This window comes from Perognathus longimembris, chromosome 28, assembly GCF_023159225.1.
Source record: "Perognathus longimembris pacificus isolate PPM17 chromosome 28, ASM2315922v1, whole genome shotgun sequence".
Lineage (NCBI taxonomy): Eukaryota > Metazoa > Chordata > Mammalia > Rodentia > Heteromyidae > Perognathus > Perognathus longimembris.
The window spans coordinates 31,206,598-31,230,848 of NC_063188.1; the positions used below are offsets into that span (position 1 = coordinate 31,206,598).

At 40.3% G+C, this 24,251-nt stretch overlaps 1 protein-coding gene across 1 annotated transcript; it reads left to right on the forward strand.

The window, feature by feature from the left end:
* Positions 1-747: 747 nt before the first annotated feature.
* On the forward strand, positions 748-23,954 carry Capn6 (calpain 6). Its single transcript, XM_048335955.1, has 13 exons — positions 748-775; positions 5,387-5,563; positions 14,842-14,973; positions 15,965-16,173; positions 17,348-17,540; positions 18,004-18,197; positions 18,459-18,536; positions 18,646-18,832; positions 19,668-19,790; positions 19,955-20,157; positions 20,661-20,782; positions 21,098-21,234; positions 22,340-23,954. The coding sequence occupies exons 2-13, from the start codon at positions 5,402-5,404 to the stop codon at positions 22,520-22,522; spliced, it is 1,923 nt and encodes a 640-aa protein (XP_048191912.1). The 5' UTR covers positions 748-775; positions 5,387-5,401; the 3' UTR covers positions 22,523-23,954.
* Positions 23,955-24,251: the final 297 nt, after the last annotated feature.

Below are 24,251 nucleotides of genomic sequence, written 5' to 3' on the forward strand. Positions count from 1 at the left end.
TCCCTTTTCTGTCTTTGACCAAAAATGCTACTTGCTCTTTCACAAAGTAATCTTTTCTTCCCCATATTCCATAGGGGAGCTTTGGTTCCCACTCATTGTTAAAGCCTCATCCCTACTGTAGATGCGTGGATTAAGGCCATGTCCACAGCCTAGGTCACTTTGCCAACCGTTCCAACGTTTTTCTCCCCATATCCTCTCTCCAGTTAATACCCAAGTCTGAAGGATTAACCCTGGGATAGAAAAGTCTGAAACCCATTAGATCCCCTCCCTGAAAGTCCGATTTCTCTTTGGAACGGAAAGGGCTTGCAAACGTGGCTTTCTGCGTTTTCTAATTTGCTGGTGAGTGGATCTGGAGTGGGTATCCCGTCTGCACATCTGGCCAGGGGCGCCTTCCAGATTTTCCTCCAGGCTACAGATCAGCTTCTATCAGCTAGGCGGGGCAAAGGTTCCTGAAGTTGCTTGGAGGCACCTCCCCTTGGGGGCAGAGCTCAGCACAGCCCATAAAGCTCTCAGGTTAAAGCCCGAATCTTTGTTCAGCCCGCGCTGACCTAACACTCCGTGTGGTTACCTGGTTCAGTGCAGCAGCAGCGGCGGCGGCGGCGGCAGCGGCGGCGGCGGCAGTAGCAGCAGCAGCAGCGGCAGCAGCAGCAGCGGCAGCGGCAGCAGCGGCGGCAGCAGCAGCGGCGGTAGCAGCGGCGGCAGCAGCGGCAACAGCAGCGGCGGCAGCAGCGGCGGCAGCAGCAGCGGCAGCAGCAAGGCTCCTGGGAGAACTCAGGTGAGTAGAGAGGATTCTGTACAAACTTCGCCTAGAGTTTTATTTTCTGGGTCACCTTAGCCTTGAGCAGCCGAGAAACTTCCACTTTAATTAAAACTTCACAGTTGTAACTGTATGCTTTGTTTCAACCAACTTAACTGTGCGCACATTAACATCAGTTTAGAAACTTGAAACCAGAGAATTCGGGATTGTAAATGGGATGGGTGTGGGGTGGGTGATTATGCTTGTCTGGCAGTAGGATTTTTTTCGGGGTGTATATATAGACAATCCACTTTGGGTGTGAAAAATGTGTTTTTGCAAGGCGCGAGGTAAATATTTGGTAAGCCAAGACAAACCTGGGAAGGAGACTGAGGGGAGAAGGCCATCTTGACCGTCCGTCTGATGTTCCTTCTAGTTAGTAGGGACCCACAACCACACAGCTACAGGCTCAAGATTTAAATGCAGGTTCGATGTAGGAGCCCCACTGTGTGCATCAAACCCTGCCATTAAAGCCTATAGGGGGTACACTGTGGCCCAGGAGGGGGGTCTGTCTCACTCCTTGTCTGCCCGGCCCAGGGCCCTGCTGCCTGGTAACAGGTTGATTTTGGCTACTGCACTCAGTCTCTAGCCTGGTTTTGTTTTTCTTTGATTCTAGCTTTGGTTTAAATGTTGTTTTGAAGACTGTGTCTTCCAGCCCTGGCCGCAACTGCACTGTATTTACGGGCTTGGGGCGCGGGGTTGGGTTTGGGTGTGGGGGGCTACTTGACCATTGCTGGCCCGCGTGTCAGCACGGGCCAGGAAAAGATGCTGCCCACACATCGCAAAGCAAGCCATTGCTTGTGAGGATCTGGAGGATTAAGAACCATTTTAATTGTAGTGGAAAGCACCTAGGAACGCTCCACAAATCCTGTTGGGACCGTCACCTCTGGCTTCCAGGTAAAGCATCCCGGTTTGTATTCATATTTTATTGCAACTCAGCTAATACTTAATTTGCTCATCTTTGTGTGAAATTAAGGATACTATAGTCCGAAGAAATAAACGAAAAAAATGTTGGGCATCGTGAACTGCATCTGGCAATGAGTGGCGTGAGGTGTGCGTGAATGCACGTGAACATTAATGTGCATGTGTAGGGCGCAAGTCCATAGGATTCTTTGGAGTTTGAATAGCATTCTTTATTACTTCTTGGACTTAAGGGAAAAGTCTAAACAGTTTTGTGGTGAGGAATAGGTTAAAAAGCAACTTTTCATATCCTTGTAAGTTTTTGTTTCTTAAAAACAGAAAAGGCCCCTTGGTGAGCCCCCCCCCCCCACCTCAAACAATGTTTCTTTGATTAGCTTTGATTTGAAATCATCTCACCTTCTGACAGCTTACAATTCAAAAACACAGCTCCTTAAGTGCATTTTTTTGCAAGCATACAATAAGAATTTTTCAAAAGTGATATCTTACTTGCAGATACGCCTTTCTGGCTTCTTCCTGCTTCCCTCTACCCTTGACTTAAAAAAATTATGCCAAAACTGTAAGTCCAAGTTATAGTGCCAAATCTGTTCTGTATGACCTTGGTCATGTCCCGTCACTTCGCTATACTACATGGCTCCTAAGATTCCTTCATGCATAACAGTTTATAAAAATCAGAATTCGATTCTCAAAGGACTGTAAAATTAGACTACTAGGATAGGTTTTCTCAGCCAGGAAAACAGGTAATGGCCGCGGGGCCATTTTATGTGGGTCTTTAAAAAAATATGAATTGACATCTTATTTCATGCATATAGTTGAATTTTTTCTAAGGTTTTGATTTGCTAAAAGTAAGTGATAGCCCTACTGTCCAACATTAACCTTTTCTTTCACAATTAAAAAGTATACCACCATATTTAATACTTAGATCTTATCAGAGCAGTGACACTTGGCGGTCAGCAGGGCAGCCAGCATATTCCCGTTGTATTTATGGAAAAACTGAGGGACAGAGATGTTTTCTTACCTGATTCTTTTAATGGATGCTGTTTATATGCACAGATGATCCCTTTTTATTACAGATTTCTTCCACAGGCTGTTGTTTGTTTCACAGGCTCTGATCTTTTTGCTGTATGAGTGGAGAGCAAAAGAGACTTGAGCACGTGGCTTTCCTAAGAGCAGGAAATACCCATTTAACCAGAAGGCTCAGGGAACCAGAGGTTCTGGCAAACTAAATGTCCCAATTTCCTTAGACTCTCCTGAATTTACAGTCCGGGCTCTGGCAATCCACCAAACCTTGTAAGAAAAGCGAGTGACACATAGTGTTGACTATAAATTGGAGCACACATGAAAATTGGGGTCCATTTGTAACAGGCTCCAGAAAGGAGCCTGGGCAAACATTCAGGTTGGCTCTGATGCTGCTTTACTGAAAATGATTGCTGATATACCACCCATGTTTTCAAATACAATAGATACACTAATATTTAAAGTACACAAACAGATGTTAATTGAACTAATGAACAGAACTTGGTGTTTTGTTCTGTCCATGAAGTCTTCAATTTGCAAAATAAGTGTCGATAAATAGAGCTATGGGAAAATCATGGTGATGTTTAGATTCTTATTCCTTGAATTCAGAGAAATGATATGGTTGTTGTGCATGTGTTACAAATAACATTGCAAAAGATAAATTGATTTTTGTGGTTTTCAAGTAGAGAGTCTTTTTTATATCCATGAGGGATTTCAGTATGATCCTGAAAATTTGCACTGAAAAGTTGTAGCCAACTTTTACTTAAATTAAAAAAAATGTTATGATAAAGGTGACATATACAGATGGGACACAGAGATTTATAAGTCAGGTAAAGAGTAAATTTCTTTTTGGACACTGTCACCCCTTCCCTTGCTTTCTCCACGTTTCTTTCCTCCTTACCCATCCACAAGTTGTAAAGTTCATTTTCAATATAGTGTCTAGTGAATATCACTGATGTATTTGTTTACCCTTTGTCCATTTCTGTAGCCAACTTTTTTTTTGCTTTTGCAAATTCTGTTGTTTTCCAATTTTTAGCACTCTGGAATCATAATCAGGTTTTTATTTGTTTCAAGTCTCCTGTGATTGTGCAATATGATTAGTTATGCTAACTAAATGCTAACTAAAAATACATTTTTAAAAATAATTGAAAATTTCACCACTCTCTCTGGAGAGAATCACAACAAATCCATGTTTGTGACTCTAGTAGGCATTGCGAAGTCTGTTATCACCACAAGACTATTTAAAATCAAATATGCCTTTCAAATGGTCTTCATAAATAAACAGTAGCTAAGGACATTTGAGTGTGGGGTGAGCTGATCGACCCTGTCTAAAGAAGCACTACATTATTTCTGTGCTTAGCCAAGTGAGGCGTTGTCTTCGACTCTCCTCCTCCCGTCCTCCTCCTCCTCACCCCCTCCCCCTTCCCTTCCCTTCCCTTCCCTTCCCTTCCCTTCCCTTCCCTTCCCTCCCCCTCCCCCTCCCCTCCCCCTCCCCTCCCCCTCCCCCTCCCCCCTCTCCCTCCTCCTCCTCCTCCTCCTCCTCCTCCTCCTCCTCCTCCTCCTCCTCCTCCTCCTCCTCCTCCTCCTCCTCCTCCTCCTCCTCCTCCTCCTCTTCTTCTTCTTCTTCTTCTTCTTCTTCTTCTTCTTCTTCTTCTTCTCTTTCTCGTTTTTCTTCTTTTCCTCTTCCTCCTCTTCCTCCTTCTTCATTCTTTTTTTTTTAAAAGAAAGTAACAGTGTATTGCAATGGGATAATAATCTATACTTCATCAAATTAGTGTAATTGAATTTTAGAGTCTGCCTTTTGATTTCAGAGTCTGCACATGATTGTACATTAGACTTTGAAGAAAAAAAGGCCATACAATCTTTCCATTTTGTCTTATCTTCGGAAGCCATCTGCTGAGCTCTGTCTCTTGCATTAGGCCTTCTTGGCTAGTGGTAAAATATACAAAGTTCTGTAAATGATAAAAGGAAAGGAATTGTGTAAAAAGACTTGGTACAGTTGAAAGAGGTGGCCTGTTCCCTGTAGTACATAGTCAATGGCTTTGCCTGGCACTCATTTTCCTAAAGATAGAAAATTGATTATTTTATCTTGGTCTCCCAATTTACAATGGAACTATTCCTTATTAATGTAAATACAAAGGAAAATTGTCTTCATATATATTGCCTTGCAGTATTCTTTGCTAGGCTAAATATAAATATACTTTTATATTTGTATTTTATTTAAATATAAATATACAAATATATTTCATATTTATATTTCACTTATATTTATATTTACATTAGCAAGGAATAGTTCAAATCAAATATATGTGTATATTTATTTATGTCTATATAAATATAAAGGAAGATATGATTAATTCATTTGTTTATTTTATAATTCATTTTTTCAATGAGATCGATAAACTTATTCTTGTCTGGTTTTGCTGATAAAGAAACTGAAGCCCAGAAATGGCCAAATGACTTAACCGAAGTTCTATAATAATGATTTGTAGAGACTGGTGCCTTGTTTAAATGGTGAGTTTTCCTTTAAAGACAAATTGGAAGTGAACATCTATGGGAAGAAGTGACTGTGACGACTGCCCTTTGCTACCGTCTCAGGTAATCCTTCAATGACTTGCAAACTTATTCCTCCAAAGGCAAACATTTTTCTCATTCTAGGCATAGTTTGACAGGATGAGTCCTCTGAAGCTCTTCAAAAACCAGAAGTATCAGGAACTGAAGCAGGAATGCATTAAAGACAGCATCCTCTTCTGTGACCCAACTTTCCTGCCTGAGAATGATTCGCTGTTTTACAACAGACTGCTTCCAGGAAAAGTGATCTGGAAACGTCCTCAGGTAACTCCCTCCCAATACTTTATCCCTCTTGGCTTCCTTCCGCAAAATTAAATCGACTCATTATTGTACTGTGTAGAAAATACTTGGATGTCGTTGTTTCCTTTCTCTCTCCTTTTGTCTTATCTCTTCAATTATCTCTTCATTCTTTCTATCTATTCCCTATTTTTCATTTCTCCGTCTGTCCCTTTCTCAATCTCTTTGTCTATATATTTCTTTATATCTTCTGTAGCTCTTCCTTTCCTTTTCTCTTCCTTTCTCTAGCATTACTTTCCCCAACTTTTCTTTTCTCTACCAAAAAAATTATATACATTCACAGAATACAATGTGATACTTCAATATAGCTGTACATGTAAAAATACCACTTAAAACTATCACAATTAAGCTAATTCACATATGTATCACCTTCCATAAAGGAAATTCCTTGGATCTCTGCTCCAGGCAGCATTTAGCTTAAGAAGAGCTAAATTTTATTTCAATTTTGTTAGATTTATATTTAATTTAAACTTAAAAAGAGTAACACCAAAAAACTCTATGATATTTTAAATTTTTGAATGCTCCTTTGAATAAAATAAAATAACCCGAAAGTCTCTACATTCTTTTTTTAAAGTAATTACATTCTTGTCTCTTAAGTTGCCTAGCATAGCAACTTGAAGATAATCTTAGAGCAATGGGGTGGGGGTGGGGATCTCTTTATACAATGAGTGCACAAGAAATGAACTGTATAGGTGAAAGATGTGCATTGCAGTAGAGGGAAGGAGGCCAGATACTTACCTGCTTTTTTTGGATTTCCTCCCTAGTATCATTCCACAGTGGGACAGTAAGATGTACATAGAATTGCAGTTTTTCACTACCTATGAAAAGTAATCGATAGTCATTATGGTTCTCTATAAAACATCTGTATGCTACGTATCAGAGCAGGTCTCAGGATCCCTTCATGAGATGTACGGAAATGAGAGCTCCACGTTTAGAAAGATATAATGGTATGGAGATGGGTCTGGAGAATGAAGGGCAAACTTAACATATTTAATTGGTAAAAGTAGATTGATGAGTATCCTACCTGGGCTCCTTCCCAATGTGACTGATGAGATATAAAGGCCATGTAAGGCTATTACGAAATGCAAATTCTTAAATTGTCACAAAATCTACTTAATGGGGTGCCTTTCTATGCATGATTGTGGATCCATTGCTTAATAGTAGTTAGGTTTGAATTCAGGATTTCGTGTTTGCTACACAAGCACCCTACCACTTGTACCACATCACCAGCCCTTGTTTGCCTTCTTTAAGGAGCCAGCTGTGACCTTTTTTTGGTTGGCATTTTTTCTTTATTGTTAATGTGAAATACAGAGGGGTTACAGTTTCATATGTAAGGCAGTGAGTACATTTCTTATCCAACTTATTACCTCCTCCCTCATTTTTCCCAACTGTGACCTTTTCTTGCAATTTCCACAGCTTCAACTCTTGAATGTAATTCCAAGAGTTACTTCAGTTTATACAGATGGCCACAAGGTGGTGCCAAAATACACCGATTACAGTACTGAGACTTGTTTTCTATGCAACTTTAATGTTTCTTAGTATTTGTTCACAAAGCAGGAAACGCAAGACTCCAGAGTATGTAGTTCAGTGGTACACTGAGCTCAGTGACCCTGGCTCCAATCCCAGAGCAAAACAAAACAAAACAAACAAACAAAAAATGTGAGACTTTTTATGCTTCTATTTGTCACCTCTGCAGATATTCTTCTTATCTGCAATAAAACATGAAACATGAGCAAGATTTAACTAGTATTTTGGAATTCAGAGTAGTGAAACCTTTTTCTCTCTTTTTTTTCACAAAAATGCACAGAGAAAAAGAGATATGTCATCTGGGAGCTGTTTTATGAATAGATGGTGATAATGAGGATTGTTATATCTTTATGATTTTTGGACATAATGGAAAAGATGTCAGTAGGACCGAAGTAGCTGGAAAAAAAGCAGAAAATTGAGAGAAGTTTGTTGGATGGGTTTCTTTTTAAAACAGGACAATCTTGAAAATATTTATAGGCTGAGGAGTAGACAGTAATGAAGTAACTTTAAAGGAAAGAAAAGGAATGGTCGATGGGGGTAATATTCTAAAGAAGGTAGGAAGAGACCTAGTACAAAATTGCAAGCCAACCTGAACCCATTCCCCAGACGTGAACCAAGTACAGATTGTTTCCTGTGCTTGCTTGTCTACACATGTACCTTCCCTCTTACTCTTGGCACATTCCCTTATTGTCTGCCTTGTTCATCCAAATTCTGTGGGTTTAATCTTAGTTGGATTAGAGGGAAAGAACAGAAAAATATTTAACCGTGACACTAGTTTATTTTTTTCCTCTGAGGTGAGCAATACTCTTTCTGGGAAAAAGGAATATGTGTGTGAGAGATACAGAGAGAGAGAGAGAAAGAAAGACAGAGGCAGAGACAGAGACAGAGACATCGAGAAAGAGAAAAAGAGAGGGGAGAGAAGAGAAACAAGTGTGGAGGGGTAGAAAAAGAAATCAATATTCATGGCATGCCTACTATGAGGCAGCTTAATATGGTTGGAGTTTTCTATACATTGTTTCACTTTGCTTCATCATTATTTACCACAGCTTCATAAGGTAGGTATTTTAAAATTAGTTCGATGCATTTTTTTCTTGATTTAAAAAATAACTAAATATTTTGTCCATGTTATGGATGAGGAAATTTAACTTCGAAGAGAAGCTAAATAACAAGGTGAGATTTGAATCCTGATTTAACTTGAAATCACACAAGCAATCGTGTCCAGAGGGTAGAGTTGTTTGTGTTTTTTTTTTTTACTTTTACAAAACAGGTAGCTTACCTCCAGTCAGTTCTCACATTCTTCCTCATGATTGAGTCTATACTTTCCTTAATTGGTTCATGTTCTCCCTTTTGGTAGCACTGTGTATGTTCAGTGTTAGTTAACCTCTGAGGGATGGTCACATGAGGAATATTAACTGAGCAACTATTCTATGACAGCCTCTGTGTAAGATACAGATATGGCACATGGTTAAACACTCCCATTCTTGTTGGGAAGATAGATGTTGACCTACCAAAGAGTTAAATAGTACATGAATGCTGGATACATCAAATGTTATTTGAAAAACAGAGAGATCACCATAGATTGGAATTGTTGGAAAGGGGCCTTTTGAGGGGAGTAGGAGAAATATAATTAAGATTCTGGACCACTCTCTGAGCCTCCTCAGAAAGATACAGACTCCCTTCCAGCTAGAAAGGAGGCCAAGCCTGTGGTCAATATCCACGTCAAAATCCTCTGGCCTCTCATCAGGAAAGCTGAGAGACAGTACTGGGCCTCTCTAAATTGGCTCAGCAAGACCAAATGGGTCATTGTATTCCTCCCTCCGCTACCTCACTGGGAAAGGAGATCCTGACTTACAGAGAAGCCTGTAGGCCCCTTGTCCCTTAGCATACCACATAGCCTCACACTCAACCAGGACTATTTTCTGAACTTTCCAATATGGAGGCAGCATCATTAATTGATAACTTGGTATTCTCTCTCTTTCTCTCTCTGTCTCTGTCTCTCTCCTTCCCTCCCCTCTTCCTCCCCCCACTCCTGCATTTTTGAGGATTAAACCTGGGCCTCTGCACATGCTAGGCGAGCTTCTGCATTCAGGAACCTCCATATCCATGAAGATCATTGATAGTTGAATAATGTTGATTCCAGTTGGGGGCAAGAGACAGCTCCCATACATTCTCCTTTCCACTACCTTGCTCTGTTTTAAGCAGCTTCCTTAGTCACTTTAGATGGAAAGGAATTGCAGAAGTGTATTATAACAGTTTAGTGACATCATCTGCCCATAAACTCCAGAGGTAAACTCTTCTCTATTCGTCTCATAATTCAATGGCCCCAGCTGCTGTCTAGCTTCTGGGTACACAGGTAAATTACCTGACATCCTGTGCTTCTCACCACACCTGTCCTCACGTATCCCTAATGTGAACTATAGTAAACAATAAGATCTGAGTTATACTGAGGTGTTTTTTTGACTGTAAGACTGCAGGTAGGATTTTTAGGTTAAAATGAGCCTGGCAAATTCCTGCAGAAATCTCTTCTCCAGCTTCTTCCAGCCATTCTGGCATTCTTCCTGATTGACTCATATCCACCTACAACAGTGTCTTAAAGTCAGACACATATAATCCCTGACTGAAATGGAGCTGGGCCTCATGGGAATTTGCACAGCCAGCTGTGGGGGAACAAATGATACCTGCTTAAGATCTTCTGTCAGTTCTCCTGGTTAAGTTTGGTGTTTTGTTTTGTCTTGTTTTCCAGTACTGGAGATGGAATCCAGGGCCTTGAGCTTGCTGTATTGCTTGGGCTTTATTCCAGCCCTATGTTTTGTTCATATTTTTTGTTTTCGAGACAAAAATATCACTACTTTTGCCTGGGCTAGCCTTAAACTCCTGTCTTGGTCTCCTGAGTGGCTGGGCTTCTATGCATGTGCCACCGTGTTCAGCTCACTCCTCGTCAAATTTTAAGTTCTGTCTCTCTTACCATTGCCCTTCTTCTGGATAATACTCTCCACTCAGGCCATTTTACTACATTATCTAGGTGACATAGGAGGGTGATAGGTAGACTAGATTAAAATGGTGGTAATAAGAAAGGGAGAGGAAAATCAGAGGAAACACCAGAAGCCAAATAGAGAAGTTTTTGTATGAGGCAATGATAAAGGAAGGAAACACTTTTCTCTTTGAGCTGATCAAAATTTACATATATCTGGTAAATGTGACTCATTTGCATAGTAGTTCAGGACTAGAATATGCTTTTGTTTATTTCCCAGAGAGCATGTCCTTCCACAAAAATACTCCTGTTTTCCACTATTTATACAATCAGAGGGAATTAAAAAGGCCCAGATCATTTCTTCAACTGTTCTATTTGCTTTTAAAACTTTTTCATTTTATTGAAAAGTATAACTCTGTACACTGCATTCACTCCATGCACTCATTTTTTGGTAAATTTACAGAGCTGTGCAAGCATTACTACAACTTAGATTTAGAATAGTTACATCACTCCAGTGAGATCCCCGAGTACATTTTCAATGAATATTCTATTCCTGATATACTTCCAATTTTTATCTAGATTTGCATATTCTTCACTTTTTTCCTTCAAATAGAATCATAAACATAAGAAGCTTCTTGCACTCAGCATACATTTTCAGTCAGCCATGTGGTGGCATGTATCAGTTTATTCCTATTGCAGATCATCAGTCCAAGCATATATATGTAAATTTTTTTAATTAAGTGGTTTGGGTTTTATACCTGGACTCTCCTCCCAGAAATCTGAAGATTCAAGTTTAAAAATCATTATGTAGTGATTTGGTTGTCCACACTGAAAGTAGAAGCTGTAAGATTCAATTCTCAGGTTCTGTGCTGAGGTTTCCTTGGAGGAGTTACAAAGGAACTTATGGTAAAATATTCATATAGAAATAAAAATTCCCAGGAGGGCCTGTGACAGTGGCTCATGCCTGTAAATTTAGGTGCTATATGTGACTCCATCTCCAATAAACAAAGAAATGCCAGACTGAAGGTAGAGTTGCAGTCAAGAGCAAGAAAGCTGAACTTGAGGCACTGATTCAAGCCCTAATATTGGAGCTTGTGCAAGCGTGCAGGGACACACACACACACACACACACACACACACACATACACACACACTCCCAGTAGGGAAAGGGAACTCCTTTTGGAACGAGTGAAATTGGTCACTGATCTGGTGGTGGGTTAATTTTCTAAACAAAAGATTATGGGTGCTTGGACCAGCTCATAAAATCCCTAGGTCCTAAATGAAAGTTCTATTCAATTATCCATTGAGTTTTCTGGGACTATTTAGCTATAAAGTACCTACTGAAGGGCTGGCCATGCTTCACCCCCTGGTTCTGCCAGCTTGTAGTTAGCACCTTTGGAGCTGCATTCACTCTTGTGGATGTTGGTTTTCTAGAGACAATTTTATTTTATTGTGGTCCCGGAGGTTTACCATGAACCTCAATGCTTATTGTTAGCAAGTTTCACTTGCATCCGGATAAAAAAAGCAATCACAAAAGATTTGGATGTGTCTGGTGCAAAGGAAGACTGTTTCCCCTCTCCAAGAGATCTCTGGGAAGTAAGATGAGGTGAGGATTATTGGGAGAGTCCTCAATGCTCAACTAAGTGGGAATATTTTCTAAAGAAGATGTTTACTTGCAGAAGGTTTTGGATTTGGGTGTGGATATGTGTGGTCCATTCCAGCCCTACTCACCATGTTCAGCTTCTTAATTGTGTATATTTCCCCTGAAGAAATTATTTTGCCTTGACATAAGAACTCAGTTCAAGGATAATTTTAACTGTGCCAACACAGCTGGGAACCATTAGGAACTCAGCGTATCCGCCCCCCACACTACTCCCAAGCCACCCAAATGTTGTGAATTTGTGAGCTGTGACCTCTCCCCCAACCTCACTCCCACCTCTCCAGCACAGCTAAGTCTGAAATGTCCCATCTGCACTCTGTCTCCCAGCTTGGAGTCACAGACAAATCTCTCCAGTCTTCCTTCCTTAACATCACCAGGAAGATGTTCAGTATGTCCAAAAGTACAGGAAAAGGCAATAAACAACCATTTCATTAATTTCAAGTTATCACCAAACAGTTCTTCTGGCTGTTAGATTTGTATTGGCTTGTTACCCTTTCTAACTTGCTGGCTGTTTTCTAGTCTTTTTTAATGATTCACTTCCTTAAAGAGGTAGAAGATAATGGTTTAATGTTTGTCTCCTATGTTTCTCATCATGGTGTTTAAATATAACCTAAGACTGATTTATGTGTAGTGTACTAGATTGCAAGGGTTAACTTTTAATGGTGATACTTATTCTGGAACCAAAAGTTAAGAAGTCTCACAAGAAAAATGGAGTGGGATGGATGACTGAAAATGGTGGCAGCATCTGCCTTGAGGTTACTGTACAGCCCTGCAAGGCCATGGACAAGCCTAAAGGCAAAAGGAGGGGCTAGTCCAGGCCAGAGTTTACTTCTCTCCTAGTAAGTTCTTAGGAAGAATCAGAAACTTTAGGGTTAGTCTCCTAAGTAAGTAATGCATCAGAGAAGCAAGTTATTACCCCCCCCCAGCCTATTTTATGAGGTAAACAAATGATGGTTGATAGTTTCTACAATTTCTCTTTGTTTTGACATTTCATGATCTGATCATGTTTTAAAATCCATTGTTAAATATATCTCATGTATGAAATGGTGAAGGAAAACTAGGAATCATCCAATTCCCCAATATGAAATCTATTATATATGTATATATCTCTCACTTATATGACCTTTTATTTCTGGAAGAGAAGTTCATATGTCAAAAGTATTGACTGAGTCTAGACTAGTGCTGTGAAATGAGTCTTAGGGAACTTCAAGACAATATCAAATAACTCTTAACCACAAGTAATACATAAAGCCAGCAAACATCTTGCCTTACTAACCAAAAAGCAGTTTTCCCATGCAAATGTTCACGTTATCATTTTCTCCATGCTAGGAAACTGTGGTATGTTTCATCTAGACTCATGAAATCTGTAACTTTGCTTCATATTCCAAATAAAATGGTAACATCCGATCATCTAATCTAGGGAGGAAAAACTATACTTAGTTTCTTAGCTTCATCGTAGTAAAAGCAAACAAAGTAAAAGAAAAAGAAAGAGAAGGAAAGAAAGTGTAAAAGGATCTAATCCACCCCACACACCTGCTGCATGTTCAATAAACAAAACAAAATGAGCACCTCACAACCCATAAAAGACTTAATAAGATAGAAGTTTTCTCCTAAGACAGAAAACAAAAAAACAAAACAAAAAAAAAAAAAAAACAGTGATTCGACCCCAGACCTGGATCTTAAAAAACACCAGAAAATCTGAAGCTGAAAACCCATCTAACCATCTCCTTTTGGCAGAAGGATGCTCAATTAATCTTTAGTTTGGACTTGTCTTTGCCCAGAATGCCTCTTTCTTTCCAGAGTTATTTTGGCTTTTAAAGAATAAATGGAATGTTTCATTCTGTAGACCAGACCCTTCATCAAGCAGAATTATATCCATTAAAAAGGAGGGTTGAGAACCAGAAAAATATAGCTGTCTCTTTTAAAAAATTTTTAAAGAGTATATGTCTAGGTTTTCTTTCCATTGGAGAGTAAGATTTACTTCTGCTGGGTAAGCAGAATGTCAAGGTACAGGCCAACTGCCTTATCCATGGAGCGTTCTCCATCCATCAAGACTTCTTTGGTATTTCCTGCCTTTAAACTCTTCAAGTGCTGATATTCTGAGACACAGTCATGTCAGCAATAATATTGTATCAAATATGTTGCTATATGTCTTTGCCTTGGTCTGTCTCTCTACCTGTTATGCTTCCAAATCTCTCTGCATATACTGGCCTAACTTTAGCCAGCTCATGCATTACCACTACTATGCATCTGTTCTAACTACTGACAGAGGAACTTTAAATATATTTCCTCTAGGCATGGATTATACTTTCAAAATAGGTCCATCATGCCCTTATCACGTTTGTCATACTTATATTAATTGAATCTTTTTATGCTACTCAGAGCATAAAGAGAAGATATACACATTGAAGATAAGCACTGCCCTCCTCTCTACTCAGATCCCTTCCCTTTAGAATATGTACTGTGAGAAAAGCATCAGTTGAAGTGCTTCTCTGCATAGTCTAGTAACCTTTGCTATTAATACTTCTATCATCTATACCCATCCAAAGATGGGGGAAAATTTGGTTGCCATGGATACTACTGTTGCTTTTGCTGTGTGTTGGAAAAAGGTTTCCTCTAAGGTCTTCTAACTCATCTTCCTGGAGAGGCAGATGCATTAACGTTCACCTCTATCAGACCCTGTCTCTTAACTACAATCACTGTTCTAAGAACAGGTGCTTCAGAAAATCTCACCCTGACTAAATAGGACCAGAATGTAATACGTTCTTCTCATCTTTCAAAGTTCATTGCCATAGTGAAAACTCTTCCAAGTCCCAATATTAGGGACTGTCCATTAGCACCTATCATCCTATCTCATTGGATCCTCTTACCATTTCTTTAGTCATATTCCCACATGACCTTTTTCTGTGGCTAAATGATTCATTGCTTTGTGTTTTCCCTCACAATCCTTTTGACCCAGCTGTGAAAATCCTAGCCACCTCTAACCCTAGCCCAATCTTCTCTATGAAGGCCATCCTACCTAGATAAGCTCACAGTAACTCTTGAGAAGCTCTTTCTAGACTATTCTACAATCAATTGTATTTACAGGACATCTGCGATGACCCCCGTCTGATCGTGGGAAACATCAGCCACCACCAGCTGATCCAGGGGAGACTGGGGCACAAGCCGATGATTTCTGCCTTTTCCTGTTTGGCTGTTCAGGAATCTCACTGGACAAAGGTAATTCATTTTCTGGGAGACTTTGTTCTATTTCTACCTTCTTGCTTCTTTTAATAACTTCAGGAAAAATCAGATAATAACTTTCTTAGATTGTTTATTTGTGGAAGCCAGAGGTATTAACTAGACAATTTTCCTTATTACATTGCAAAAATGTTCACATAGAGAAACTGAATTTCACAGTGAAAACATATACATCTAGAGTCTACCACTGACCTTTTCCTCTGTTTGCTTTGTCACCTGTACTAGAGGATGTTTTAGTCATTCCCACTGATTTGACTCAGTATTCATAATTGCATTTTCTGTACCTATGGGGGTGTAAAGCCAGTAGGAATCAGAAAGTCATTAACACATACTTGCAAAACAGAAAATGTGAGAAAGAGGGAACTAGAAAAGGTTCTAAGGAATTATAAGTAGTACAAAAATTCCTTTGAGAATCAGGTAGAATTCAAAATGACAAAGTATTTGGAACAAAATGTTTTCCTCATAGAAACAATTTTAGACTATTAATGTGAAATTGATATATAAAAAATTTCTTCAATTTCATGTTTCTGTTACTCATCATGGATTGAAATCCTTATTCCACAGAGCCACATGAATGCTTTAGCATGAACATATGAAAACAAACTACAGTAGGGCTTGTATTTTGATTGGCCTTACTCTTTTAAATGTCTTGCTTATGTGTCTTCACATGTAATTATAAATATCTTTGAATTGTCTCTTGTTCATTACCTACTTTATGGTTGATTATCTATAAGAAACATCTGACTGGCTGTCCCAGCCATGCTGTATATTCAAAGCCTTTATGGTAATATCATCCTTAGCAAAGCAAAACTGGGAAAACAGAAATTGTAGACAAAATCCCTTACTTAGAATTCCCTAGTCTAGACTCATAGGTTTATCAGAAATTCTTCCTTTTTTCATATGCTTTTGTGTCAGTATCTAAATATCGTATGGAGTAACAACATTGAATTAAATGCTCTTACCTTTCCAGACAATTCCCAATCATAAGGAACAGGAGTGGGATCCTCGCAAGCCAGAGAAATATGCTGGAATATTTCGTTTCCGTTTCTGGCATTTTGGAGAGTGGACCGAGGTGGTGATTGATGACCTGCTACCCACTATCAATGGAGATCTGGTTTTCTCTTTCTCCACATCCATGAATGAGTTTTGGAATGCTCTACTGGAAAAAGCTTATGCAAAGTAAGGAGATAGTTGACTTGACTTTGGTCAGGATACATGAAGAAAGAAAAGTCATGTTTGTCCCTGGAAGCTCATTCTCCACCAACTCCATTCCTCAGTTAATATTGGGTTGGTTCTCAGGTTCATAGCATTGCTTTGGTATTGCCCCTAGCCCTGAGATATATAGTTTCCATTAAATCCTTAATTTTCCCCTAGTTCTCCCAGGCAGCTTTCCTGCTACTAACCTGCAGATCATATGGAATTATCACCTAGTATGCCATCCTGGGGTTAACTCAGGTCTTCACACTTTCTGAGCCAGGCACCCTACCATCTGAACAATATTTCCATCCCTTTTGACTCTGGTTATTTTTGAGATGGGATCTTGCTTTTTGCCTAGGTTGGCATGGTCTATCACCTTCCAGCTTATTATTCATGCCATTATTGGCATGACAGGTATACAGGTACATACCACATCCAGGCTTTCCTGCTGCAATGGGATCTTTCAAAAAAATTTTCCTGGATTGCCAAGGAGCCATGATCTTCCTGATCTTAGCCTCCTCTGTAGCTGGGATGACAGGGGAACACCAGCAATCCAAGCCATTGGTTAAGATAGTCTCATGAAATTCTGCTCCCCCCCCCCATGTGCTGGCCTAACTCCACAATTCTCATGATCTCTGCCTCCCAAGTAGCCAGGATTATAGGCATAAGCCACCAGTTCCTGGCTTCACAGTATTTTTTGCTTGTGAAATACCTACTTATAGGAAGAAGTTTCTACAGGGACAAACTTTGTTTTTTTGCTTATGTGTTTTGTACTACTGGGAATTGAACTCAGGGCCTCATGTTTGCTATGCAGGCATGCTACTATTTGAGCCATATCACAGCCCTTTTGCTTAGGTTATTTTTTGAGATTTTCCCAGGCTGGTCTCAGACAGTGTTTTTCTTACCTCTGCCTCCTGAGTAGCTGGGATTATAGGTGTACATTATCATGCCTGGCTCTTTATGGAATATCTTTGACCAACAGTGAATACTTGGAAATCCTTGACTGTAATGTCAAAATACCTCTCATTTTATATATACAGAAAAGCTAGCTGGTAAAATTCTAAGTAGGAACAGTTTTAATTCTTGGAAAGAAAATTCCTTAATGTGGAAAATTAACACTACCAAAATAACCTTGCATATTTGCTCCATCCCCTAGGTTGCTAGGCTGTTATGAGGCTCTGGATGGTTTGACCATCACTGATGTCATTGTGGACTTCACGGGCACATTGGCTGAGACTGTTGATATGCAGAAGGGAAGATACACTGACCTTGTTGAGGAGAAGTACAAGCTGTTTGGAGAATTGTACAAAACATTCACCAAAGGAGGCCTCATTTGTTGCTCTATTGAGGTTTGTATTCACCCCAAACAACTACTCTATCCTCACTGCTGGAACTAAGGGATCCATGAAAATCCAATAATGGAACTCAGAAAGCTAACATATGTGTAGAGCCCTGGCATGGTGATTGGGGGGCTTTAACTTTATCTGTTTGAAGTAGTGATTCCTGAGGGGCATACAAGCTGGAATAAATAACTTCTGGGAAATTATTTTATTTTAGTCTCAGTTCTTGGATATTGAGTGTGCTCAATGAACAAATTTTTCAGAGTGTTTTTAATAGACTCCAGTGAGTAATTTCAATCTGAATTATTTAAGTCGGGTGTTATTACATCAATTTCCTCTCTGTCATTTCCTTTTGTAATAGGTTGGGTATAAATATCATCTGTATAAGGAGAAGTAGATTCAAACATATTTGGGTTTATCCCAAGACTTAGATCTCCCAATTCCTATGCCATTTTTCTTTCTTTGCTCCCAGTCTCCAAGTCAGGAGGAACAAGAAGTTGAAACTGATTGGGGTCTCCTGAAGGGCCTCACCTACACCATGACTGACATTCGTAAGATGCGCCTTGGAGAAAGACTTGTGGAAGTCTTCAGTGCTGAGAAGCTGTATATGGTTCGCCTAAGGAACCCCATGGGAAGACAGGAATGGAGTGGCCCCTGGAGTGAAATGTGAGTGGCATTCTACTTTCACTGCTACATTTCCTAAGCTCTGTTGTTCTTCCAAGCCTATTCCTACAGACTTCTAGTGGGCTTTCAGTGCTCAGGGGCATCTAGGAGTACTAGTTTGTCATGGAGTCTATAACCCATCTAGAGGTAAGATAAAGCAGGCTTGATGCTCATGCATTGTGTTTCCTTTGACAAAACCTGTTTACTATAGGAACTCAATGACAAAGTTAATGGCTCATCCTTGTATTCTTTATTTGCTTTTAGTTCTGAAGAGTGGCAGCAACTGACTGTAACAGATCGCAAGAACTTGGGGCTTGTTATGTCTGATGACGGAGAATTTTGGTGAGGAGTGGTGTTCAGCATTTAATGGAATGGGGGCTTCTTTGTGGACTAGAAAGAGGTGAAATATTAAATATCATCTTCTTTTCTTTCTTACACTTCTTCCATTCAGGATGGGCCTTGAAGATTTTTGCCGCAGCTTCCACAAACTGTATGTGTGCCGTAATGTGAACAAGCCTATTTTTGGCCGCAAGGAGGTGGAATCGGTGCTGGGATGTTGGACTGTGGATGATGATCCTCTAATGAACCGCTCAGGAGGCTGCTATAACAACCGTGACACCTTCCTGCAGAATCCTCAGGTTAGAGACAAACTTTGTCTAGCCAGTAGGAATCTAGATTTCACTTTGGTCCTTTATGGAATCTTACTTTAGCATTCCATCTTCCATTTGTAGCTATTGTGTAATACTCATCAACCAAGATTTCTAGGGATTAAGACTCATATGCTTGTAAAAACACAGCAGACTATGTCTCCTTGCAGCAACAAACCTTGGCAGCATTACCTTGCCCCTCTCCTGTCCAAATTGCTTGGTATAACTCTTAACCTCTGCTTTCTTGGGATGGTTGCGCAATGGATAGAGAGGATATATTTCAAAATGCTGTCAGAATTTTCCTCATTTGTCTTGACTGCTCAACAATTCACTTAAATGCATACATTTTGTGCCAGTACTGGGGCTTGATCTCAGGGCCTGGGAGTTTTCCTTGAGCTTTTTACTGAAGGCTAGCACTCTACCATTTGATCCACAGTTCCACCTTCAGCTTTTTAGTGGTTAATTAGAGATGACAGTCTCATGGACTTTCCTGCCAGGGCTGGACATAATCCTCAGCCTCCTAAATAGCTAGGATTACAGTATGAGTCACCAGCACTTGGCAGCATTTTCTTTCTCACAGAAAAAGAATGCTACCATTATACCTCCCTTTTCTTACCTAGAACCAGGTCACTTTTTATCGGTGTGCATTGAATTGTATACAGTTAGGGGCTTCATCATGGCACATATGCCAAAGTGGAGAAATTGCTGCTAAATATACATATACACAGCACTGACTTATACTTAGCAAGTGAATGAATTAAACTTGACCCTTGCTTGTCTGAAATGGGAATTTTAACTCAGATCTTTGATGGCCCCTTTCCCTTAGTATATCTTCACTGTGCCTGAGGATGGGCACAAGGTGATCATGTCCCTGCAACAGAAGGACCTGCGTACTTACCGCAGAATGGGAAGACCTGACAATTACATCATTGGATTTGAGCTCTTCAAGGTAAGAAGGGACATTTGGAACAGAGAATAAAGGCAATCAGAGTCTAAATTAGTTGTTTGGAGTTAGGGGAGTTATGAAGAAATGCAGAAAATAGATTCAAGACCTTCAAACATAGAAACTCTGGTTTGAACAGAGTGAAATATTTCATCCAATGTTGTTTCTAGGTGGAGGTGAACCGCAGATTCCGCCTCCACCACCTCTACATCCAGGAGCGTGCTGGAACTTCCACCTATATTGACACCCGCACTGTATTTCTGAGCAAGTATCTGCAGAAGGGCAACTACGTGCTTGTCCCTACCATGTTCCAGCATGGCCGCACCAGCGAGTTTCTACTGAGAATCTTCTCTGAAGTGCCTGTTCAGCTGAGGTTCGGTTTTCTTAGCAAGCCCTTCAAACATGTCTTCTCTGCCTCACTACCAATCCTGAAGCTTTTGACCCTTTTTCGTCTCTCTATACACTCAATGATGAGATGATATGTTTAAGCCAGACATATCTAGTCAAAATGATAGTGGTGAAAATACTTCTCAAAGTGAGGTTATAGTAAATTCCCCTGTTGAGGTTTGTATATCTAAGCTCTGAACTAGTGCTTAAGAGGTGTAGAAGCCCTAGTTCTTTCACTTACATTTTATTTTCTGCTCTCTAGTTCTTTCTTTTCACCTCAGTATCCCTGCCTACTATGATTCTAAATCTGGAGTATCTTCAAGCAGAAGAAACAAGCTATACTCAAAAAATATAGTTTTCACTTAATGAGGAATGGACTAGATATCCAGTTGCTCATAGCTTCCAGCAGTGGTATCTTTATTGGCAGGGCAGGCCTGTCCTATCAAAGCATCTTCACCAACAGATGACAACTCTTTTTTGATATTCTAGGGAACTGACCTTGGACATGCCCAAGATGTCTTGCTGGAACCTGGCTCGTGGCTACCCGAAGGTAGTCACCCAGATCACTGTTCACAGTGCTGAAGGCCTGGAGAAGAAGTATGCCAATGAAAGTAAGGACCCCAGGGGGGTCTGGGGAAACAAAACTATTTCATTATTGTACATATGATTAGAAAAAATAACCAGAAATGTTTATCAACCATGGTAGAGAATAGAATATAAACTGCCTTGGGCACAGTGCACATAAATATTTATTTTTATATTCCTGTAGAATTCATAGGAAAGGAAAAAGAAACAAAGAGTTGAGTTCCAGGTCACTTTGTCACTCAGGCTTTATACCATCAGAATTGACTCCATGAGATACTTTCTTGCCTTCCTGGAAGGCAACCCTAATTATTGCTAAAAAAAAAATGTCACTTTTGTTGCAGCTGTAAATCCATACTTGATCATCAAGTGTGGAAAGGAGGAAGTCCGTTCTCCTGTTCAGAAGAATACTGTGCATGCTATTTTTGATATCCAGGCCGTTTTCTACCGAAGAACCACTGACATTCCTATTATAGTTGAGGTAAGAATGTGAATAGGAAGCCTTATTGGGCTCATACACTCTACCAGATATTAGGTTATCCCAAATGCTTCATGTATGTTTAAGATTATTCCTTGTTGTCACTGCTTTTGATTTCTGTACTCTTTGTTTTGTATATGTTTATCTGATTTGGGAAAAGGAAAGAGAATCACAGAAATGGTGGGACAAAGGATAAGCTAATTCAACAGTGATACTAGACACCATACTGGAAATGACTTTACAACTTGGGAAGGAGGGCGTTGCAGAAGGGAGAAAAGTGAGAGAAAAAGAGGAAGGGGGAAAGAGTGTATTCATTACTTTACTTAGGTAACTATAATCCCTCTGTACATCTCCTGTACAATGAAATTTAAATTAAAAATCACGAATGAGGGGCTGGGCGTCAGTGGTTCATACCTATAATCCTAGCTACTCAGGTGGCTGAGATCTGAGGATCCCGGTTCAAAGCCAGCCCCAGGAAAGTCCGTGAGACTCTTATCTCCAATTAACCACCAGAAAACCAGAAATGTCATGGTGGCTCATGTGGTAGAGCACTTGCCTTGAGCTGAGGAATTTAGGGACAGAGCCCAGGTCCAGAGTTCAAGCCCCATGACTGACAAAAAAAAATGAGTGAGGGTTATCCTGGTTTTTACAAATTTTGTACTCAACAACACTTTTTACTAGGCAAAGACATTGATTTTGTTGTTCATCTTCAGCCTGGATCTCTTGGACAGAAGCCCACTTGCTCACAAATACTCTTGTGAACATATCTTCTACAGAATCTCCTGAGGGTCAGAATATACTAGTCTAGATGATCCTTATATTGGTAGGTCAGGATGGCCCCTGTAGTATGGCAGTATTTCTGACTATTTGTGATCAGCTGACTTTTGGTAACTGTCTCACAAGTGAAGGACAATCTTCAGCTGTGCTTTCTTTCTATATTTTAAAGAAAGCCTCTTCTCAGCCAAAACGTTACTGGGAAAGTACAGAATGGTCTTGCCTTTGAAGATCTTTTTCAAGATCACTGTTAAGGTGTAGATATCACTGGGCATGTGCCAGTCTCAAAGATGGGTTGCTTGTGTTAACTCACTTCCTTGACTTGTCTTTTCAGGTGTGGAACAGCAGAAAATTCTGTGATCAATTCTTGGGGCAGGTTACTCTGGATGCTGACCCCAGCGACTGCCGTGATCTGAAGTCTCTGTACCTGCGTAACAAGGGTGGTCCAGGTGCCAAAATCAAGCAAGGCCACATCAGCTTCAAGATTATTTCCAGCGCTGATCTCACTGAGCTCTAAATTGCCAGCTCCAGAGAAGCCTGACAGAATTTTCTTTCATTTTATGTCAGGTTCCATGTCTTACCTAATATTCACAATCTTTGAAAGGAAAAAAAGACACAACAGTTTTATTTTTTCTCTCTTCAGATAACTTTTCCATACCTCCCAATTCAAGTAGCACCAGTAGCTACATAACCTATATACCTCCAGCAGCTGGACAGAGGGGAGGTGACAGTCCAATCTGGAGATTGTACACACTTGCCAAGAAAAGGAACAGTTTTAGAACTTCTGGGGGATAAGATTCAGGCAGGATGACAGAATAGCAAGAGCCTAGCCACCCTACAGATGTATTTGCTGTTTTCAGTTGCATTTCCCCCCGATAGGGCATGTTGGGGAAGGAAGAGGGATTATCAAGGCCAAGCTGGTCTGGCATGATATCCCAACTCCTTGACTTGACAGTTTATATAGAGTTACCATCAGTGTTTCATTCAGTAAGCAGATCTGACTTTGAAGTTCCTAGCCTTTACCACCATCACTGCCACCACTATCACCACCTCCACAAAATGTAATCCTGCCCTAACCCCAAGTCACTCCCCCACCATCATAAATTTTACATTCATGTTGAGGAAGCTTCCTAGGTGCTTAATCAAGAGCTAGAGTTCAATGAGCTTTAGCTCAATGGAAGCTAGCTGTGTGCCACAAGAGGGAAAAGTGGAAGAAGCTGCAGTGGGAGACAAAACCTCTGTCCTTCACCCATCCACACACTCCTACACTCACACACGTGCATAGGCACGCACGAACTACCGTTCAGGCAGTACAGTGGGCAAGAAAGGGCAAAGAATTGAGTATTATATAGTCCAAAAGACAAGACAAGATACTATCCAGGAATGAGACAGCCAGTTTGAGGCCCCTGACTGCAATGTGAAACCTCTTGCTGCTGCTAGGTTTACAAACAAGCCCGTTGTCCTGTGTCTCCTAATATCATTTGTACTGAAGACCCCTTCTGGGAACTTGAGATTGGGTTCCAGCCCAATCTCCTCAGGCTTTCCCTTCAATTGGGAAGCTTCACTCCCTGGGGGTGTTTTTTTCTCCTCTTCTTTTTCAGTACTTCTACAGAATGTTCTATAGAGTCATTCATTAGAAAATGTTATTCCCTGCATCTTCATCTGTCAGGATTCTACCTTTCCTGCAAGGCCCAGAATAAATGCCATCTCCTCCATGAAACACTACCGAATCCTACTCCCAACCCCACCAATAACAATATTTCAAAGCTTCTGAAATGACAAAAAGAAAAAAACCACCATAGCTGTAGTACTTAGTCTAGTCCAGGAATCAAACATCCATTTAACAAATGTATTTTGTAGCTTTTTTAGTTCACTAATTTTCTACTCTGTTTCTAATTGATGTAACCTCTGAAGTGCCTTCACTATACACACAGCCTTACACAAACTAATAAAGCCAATATTCAACAAATTGTCTGTTTGGACCTGAATTGATGGCAATAAGGAAATGGGAAGAGTGGCCATGTTTTGAGATGAATTTCTACTCCTGGAAGTAAGGATGGAGAGGGGTGGTTTATGAAAATTGAGGGCTGGAGGTATGGCTTTAGCAAGTTACCCTTTAGTTCAAAACCACCAAGAGGAACCCCCTCCCCCCCAAAAAAAATGTCAGAATCTTTACTAAACTTAAGCCCAGGTACAAGTCTGAATTCAGAGATCTTGGCTTTACTGTGATGGTACACGTTCAGGTT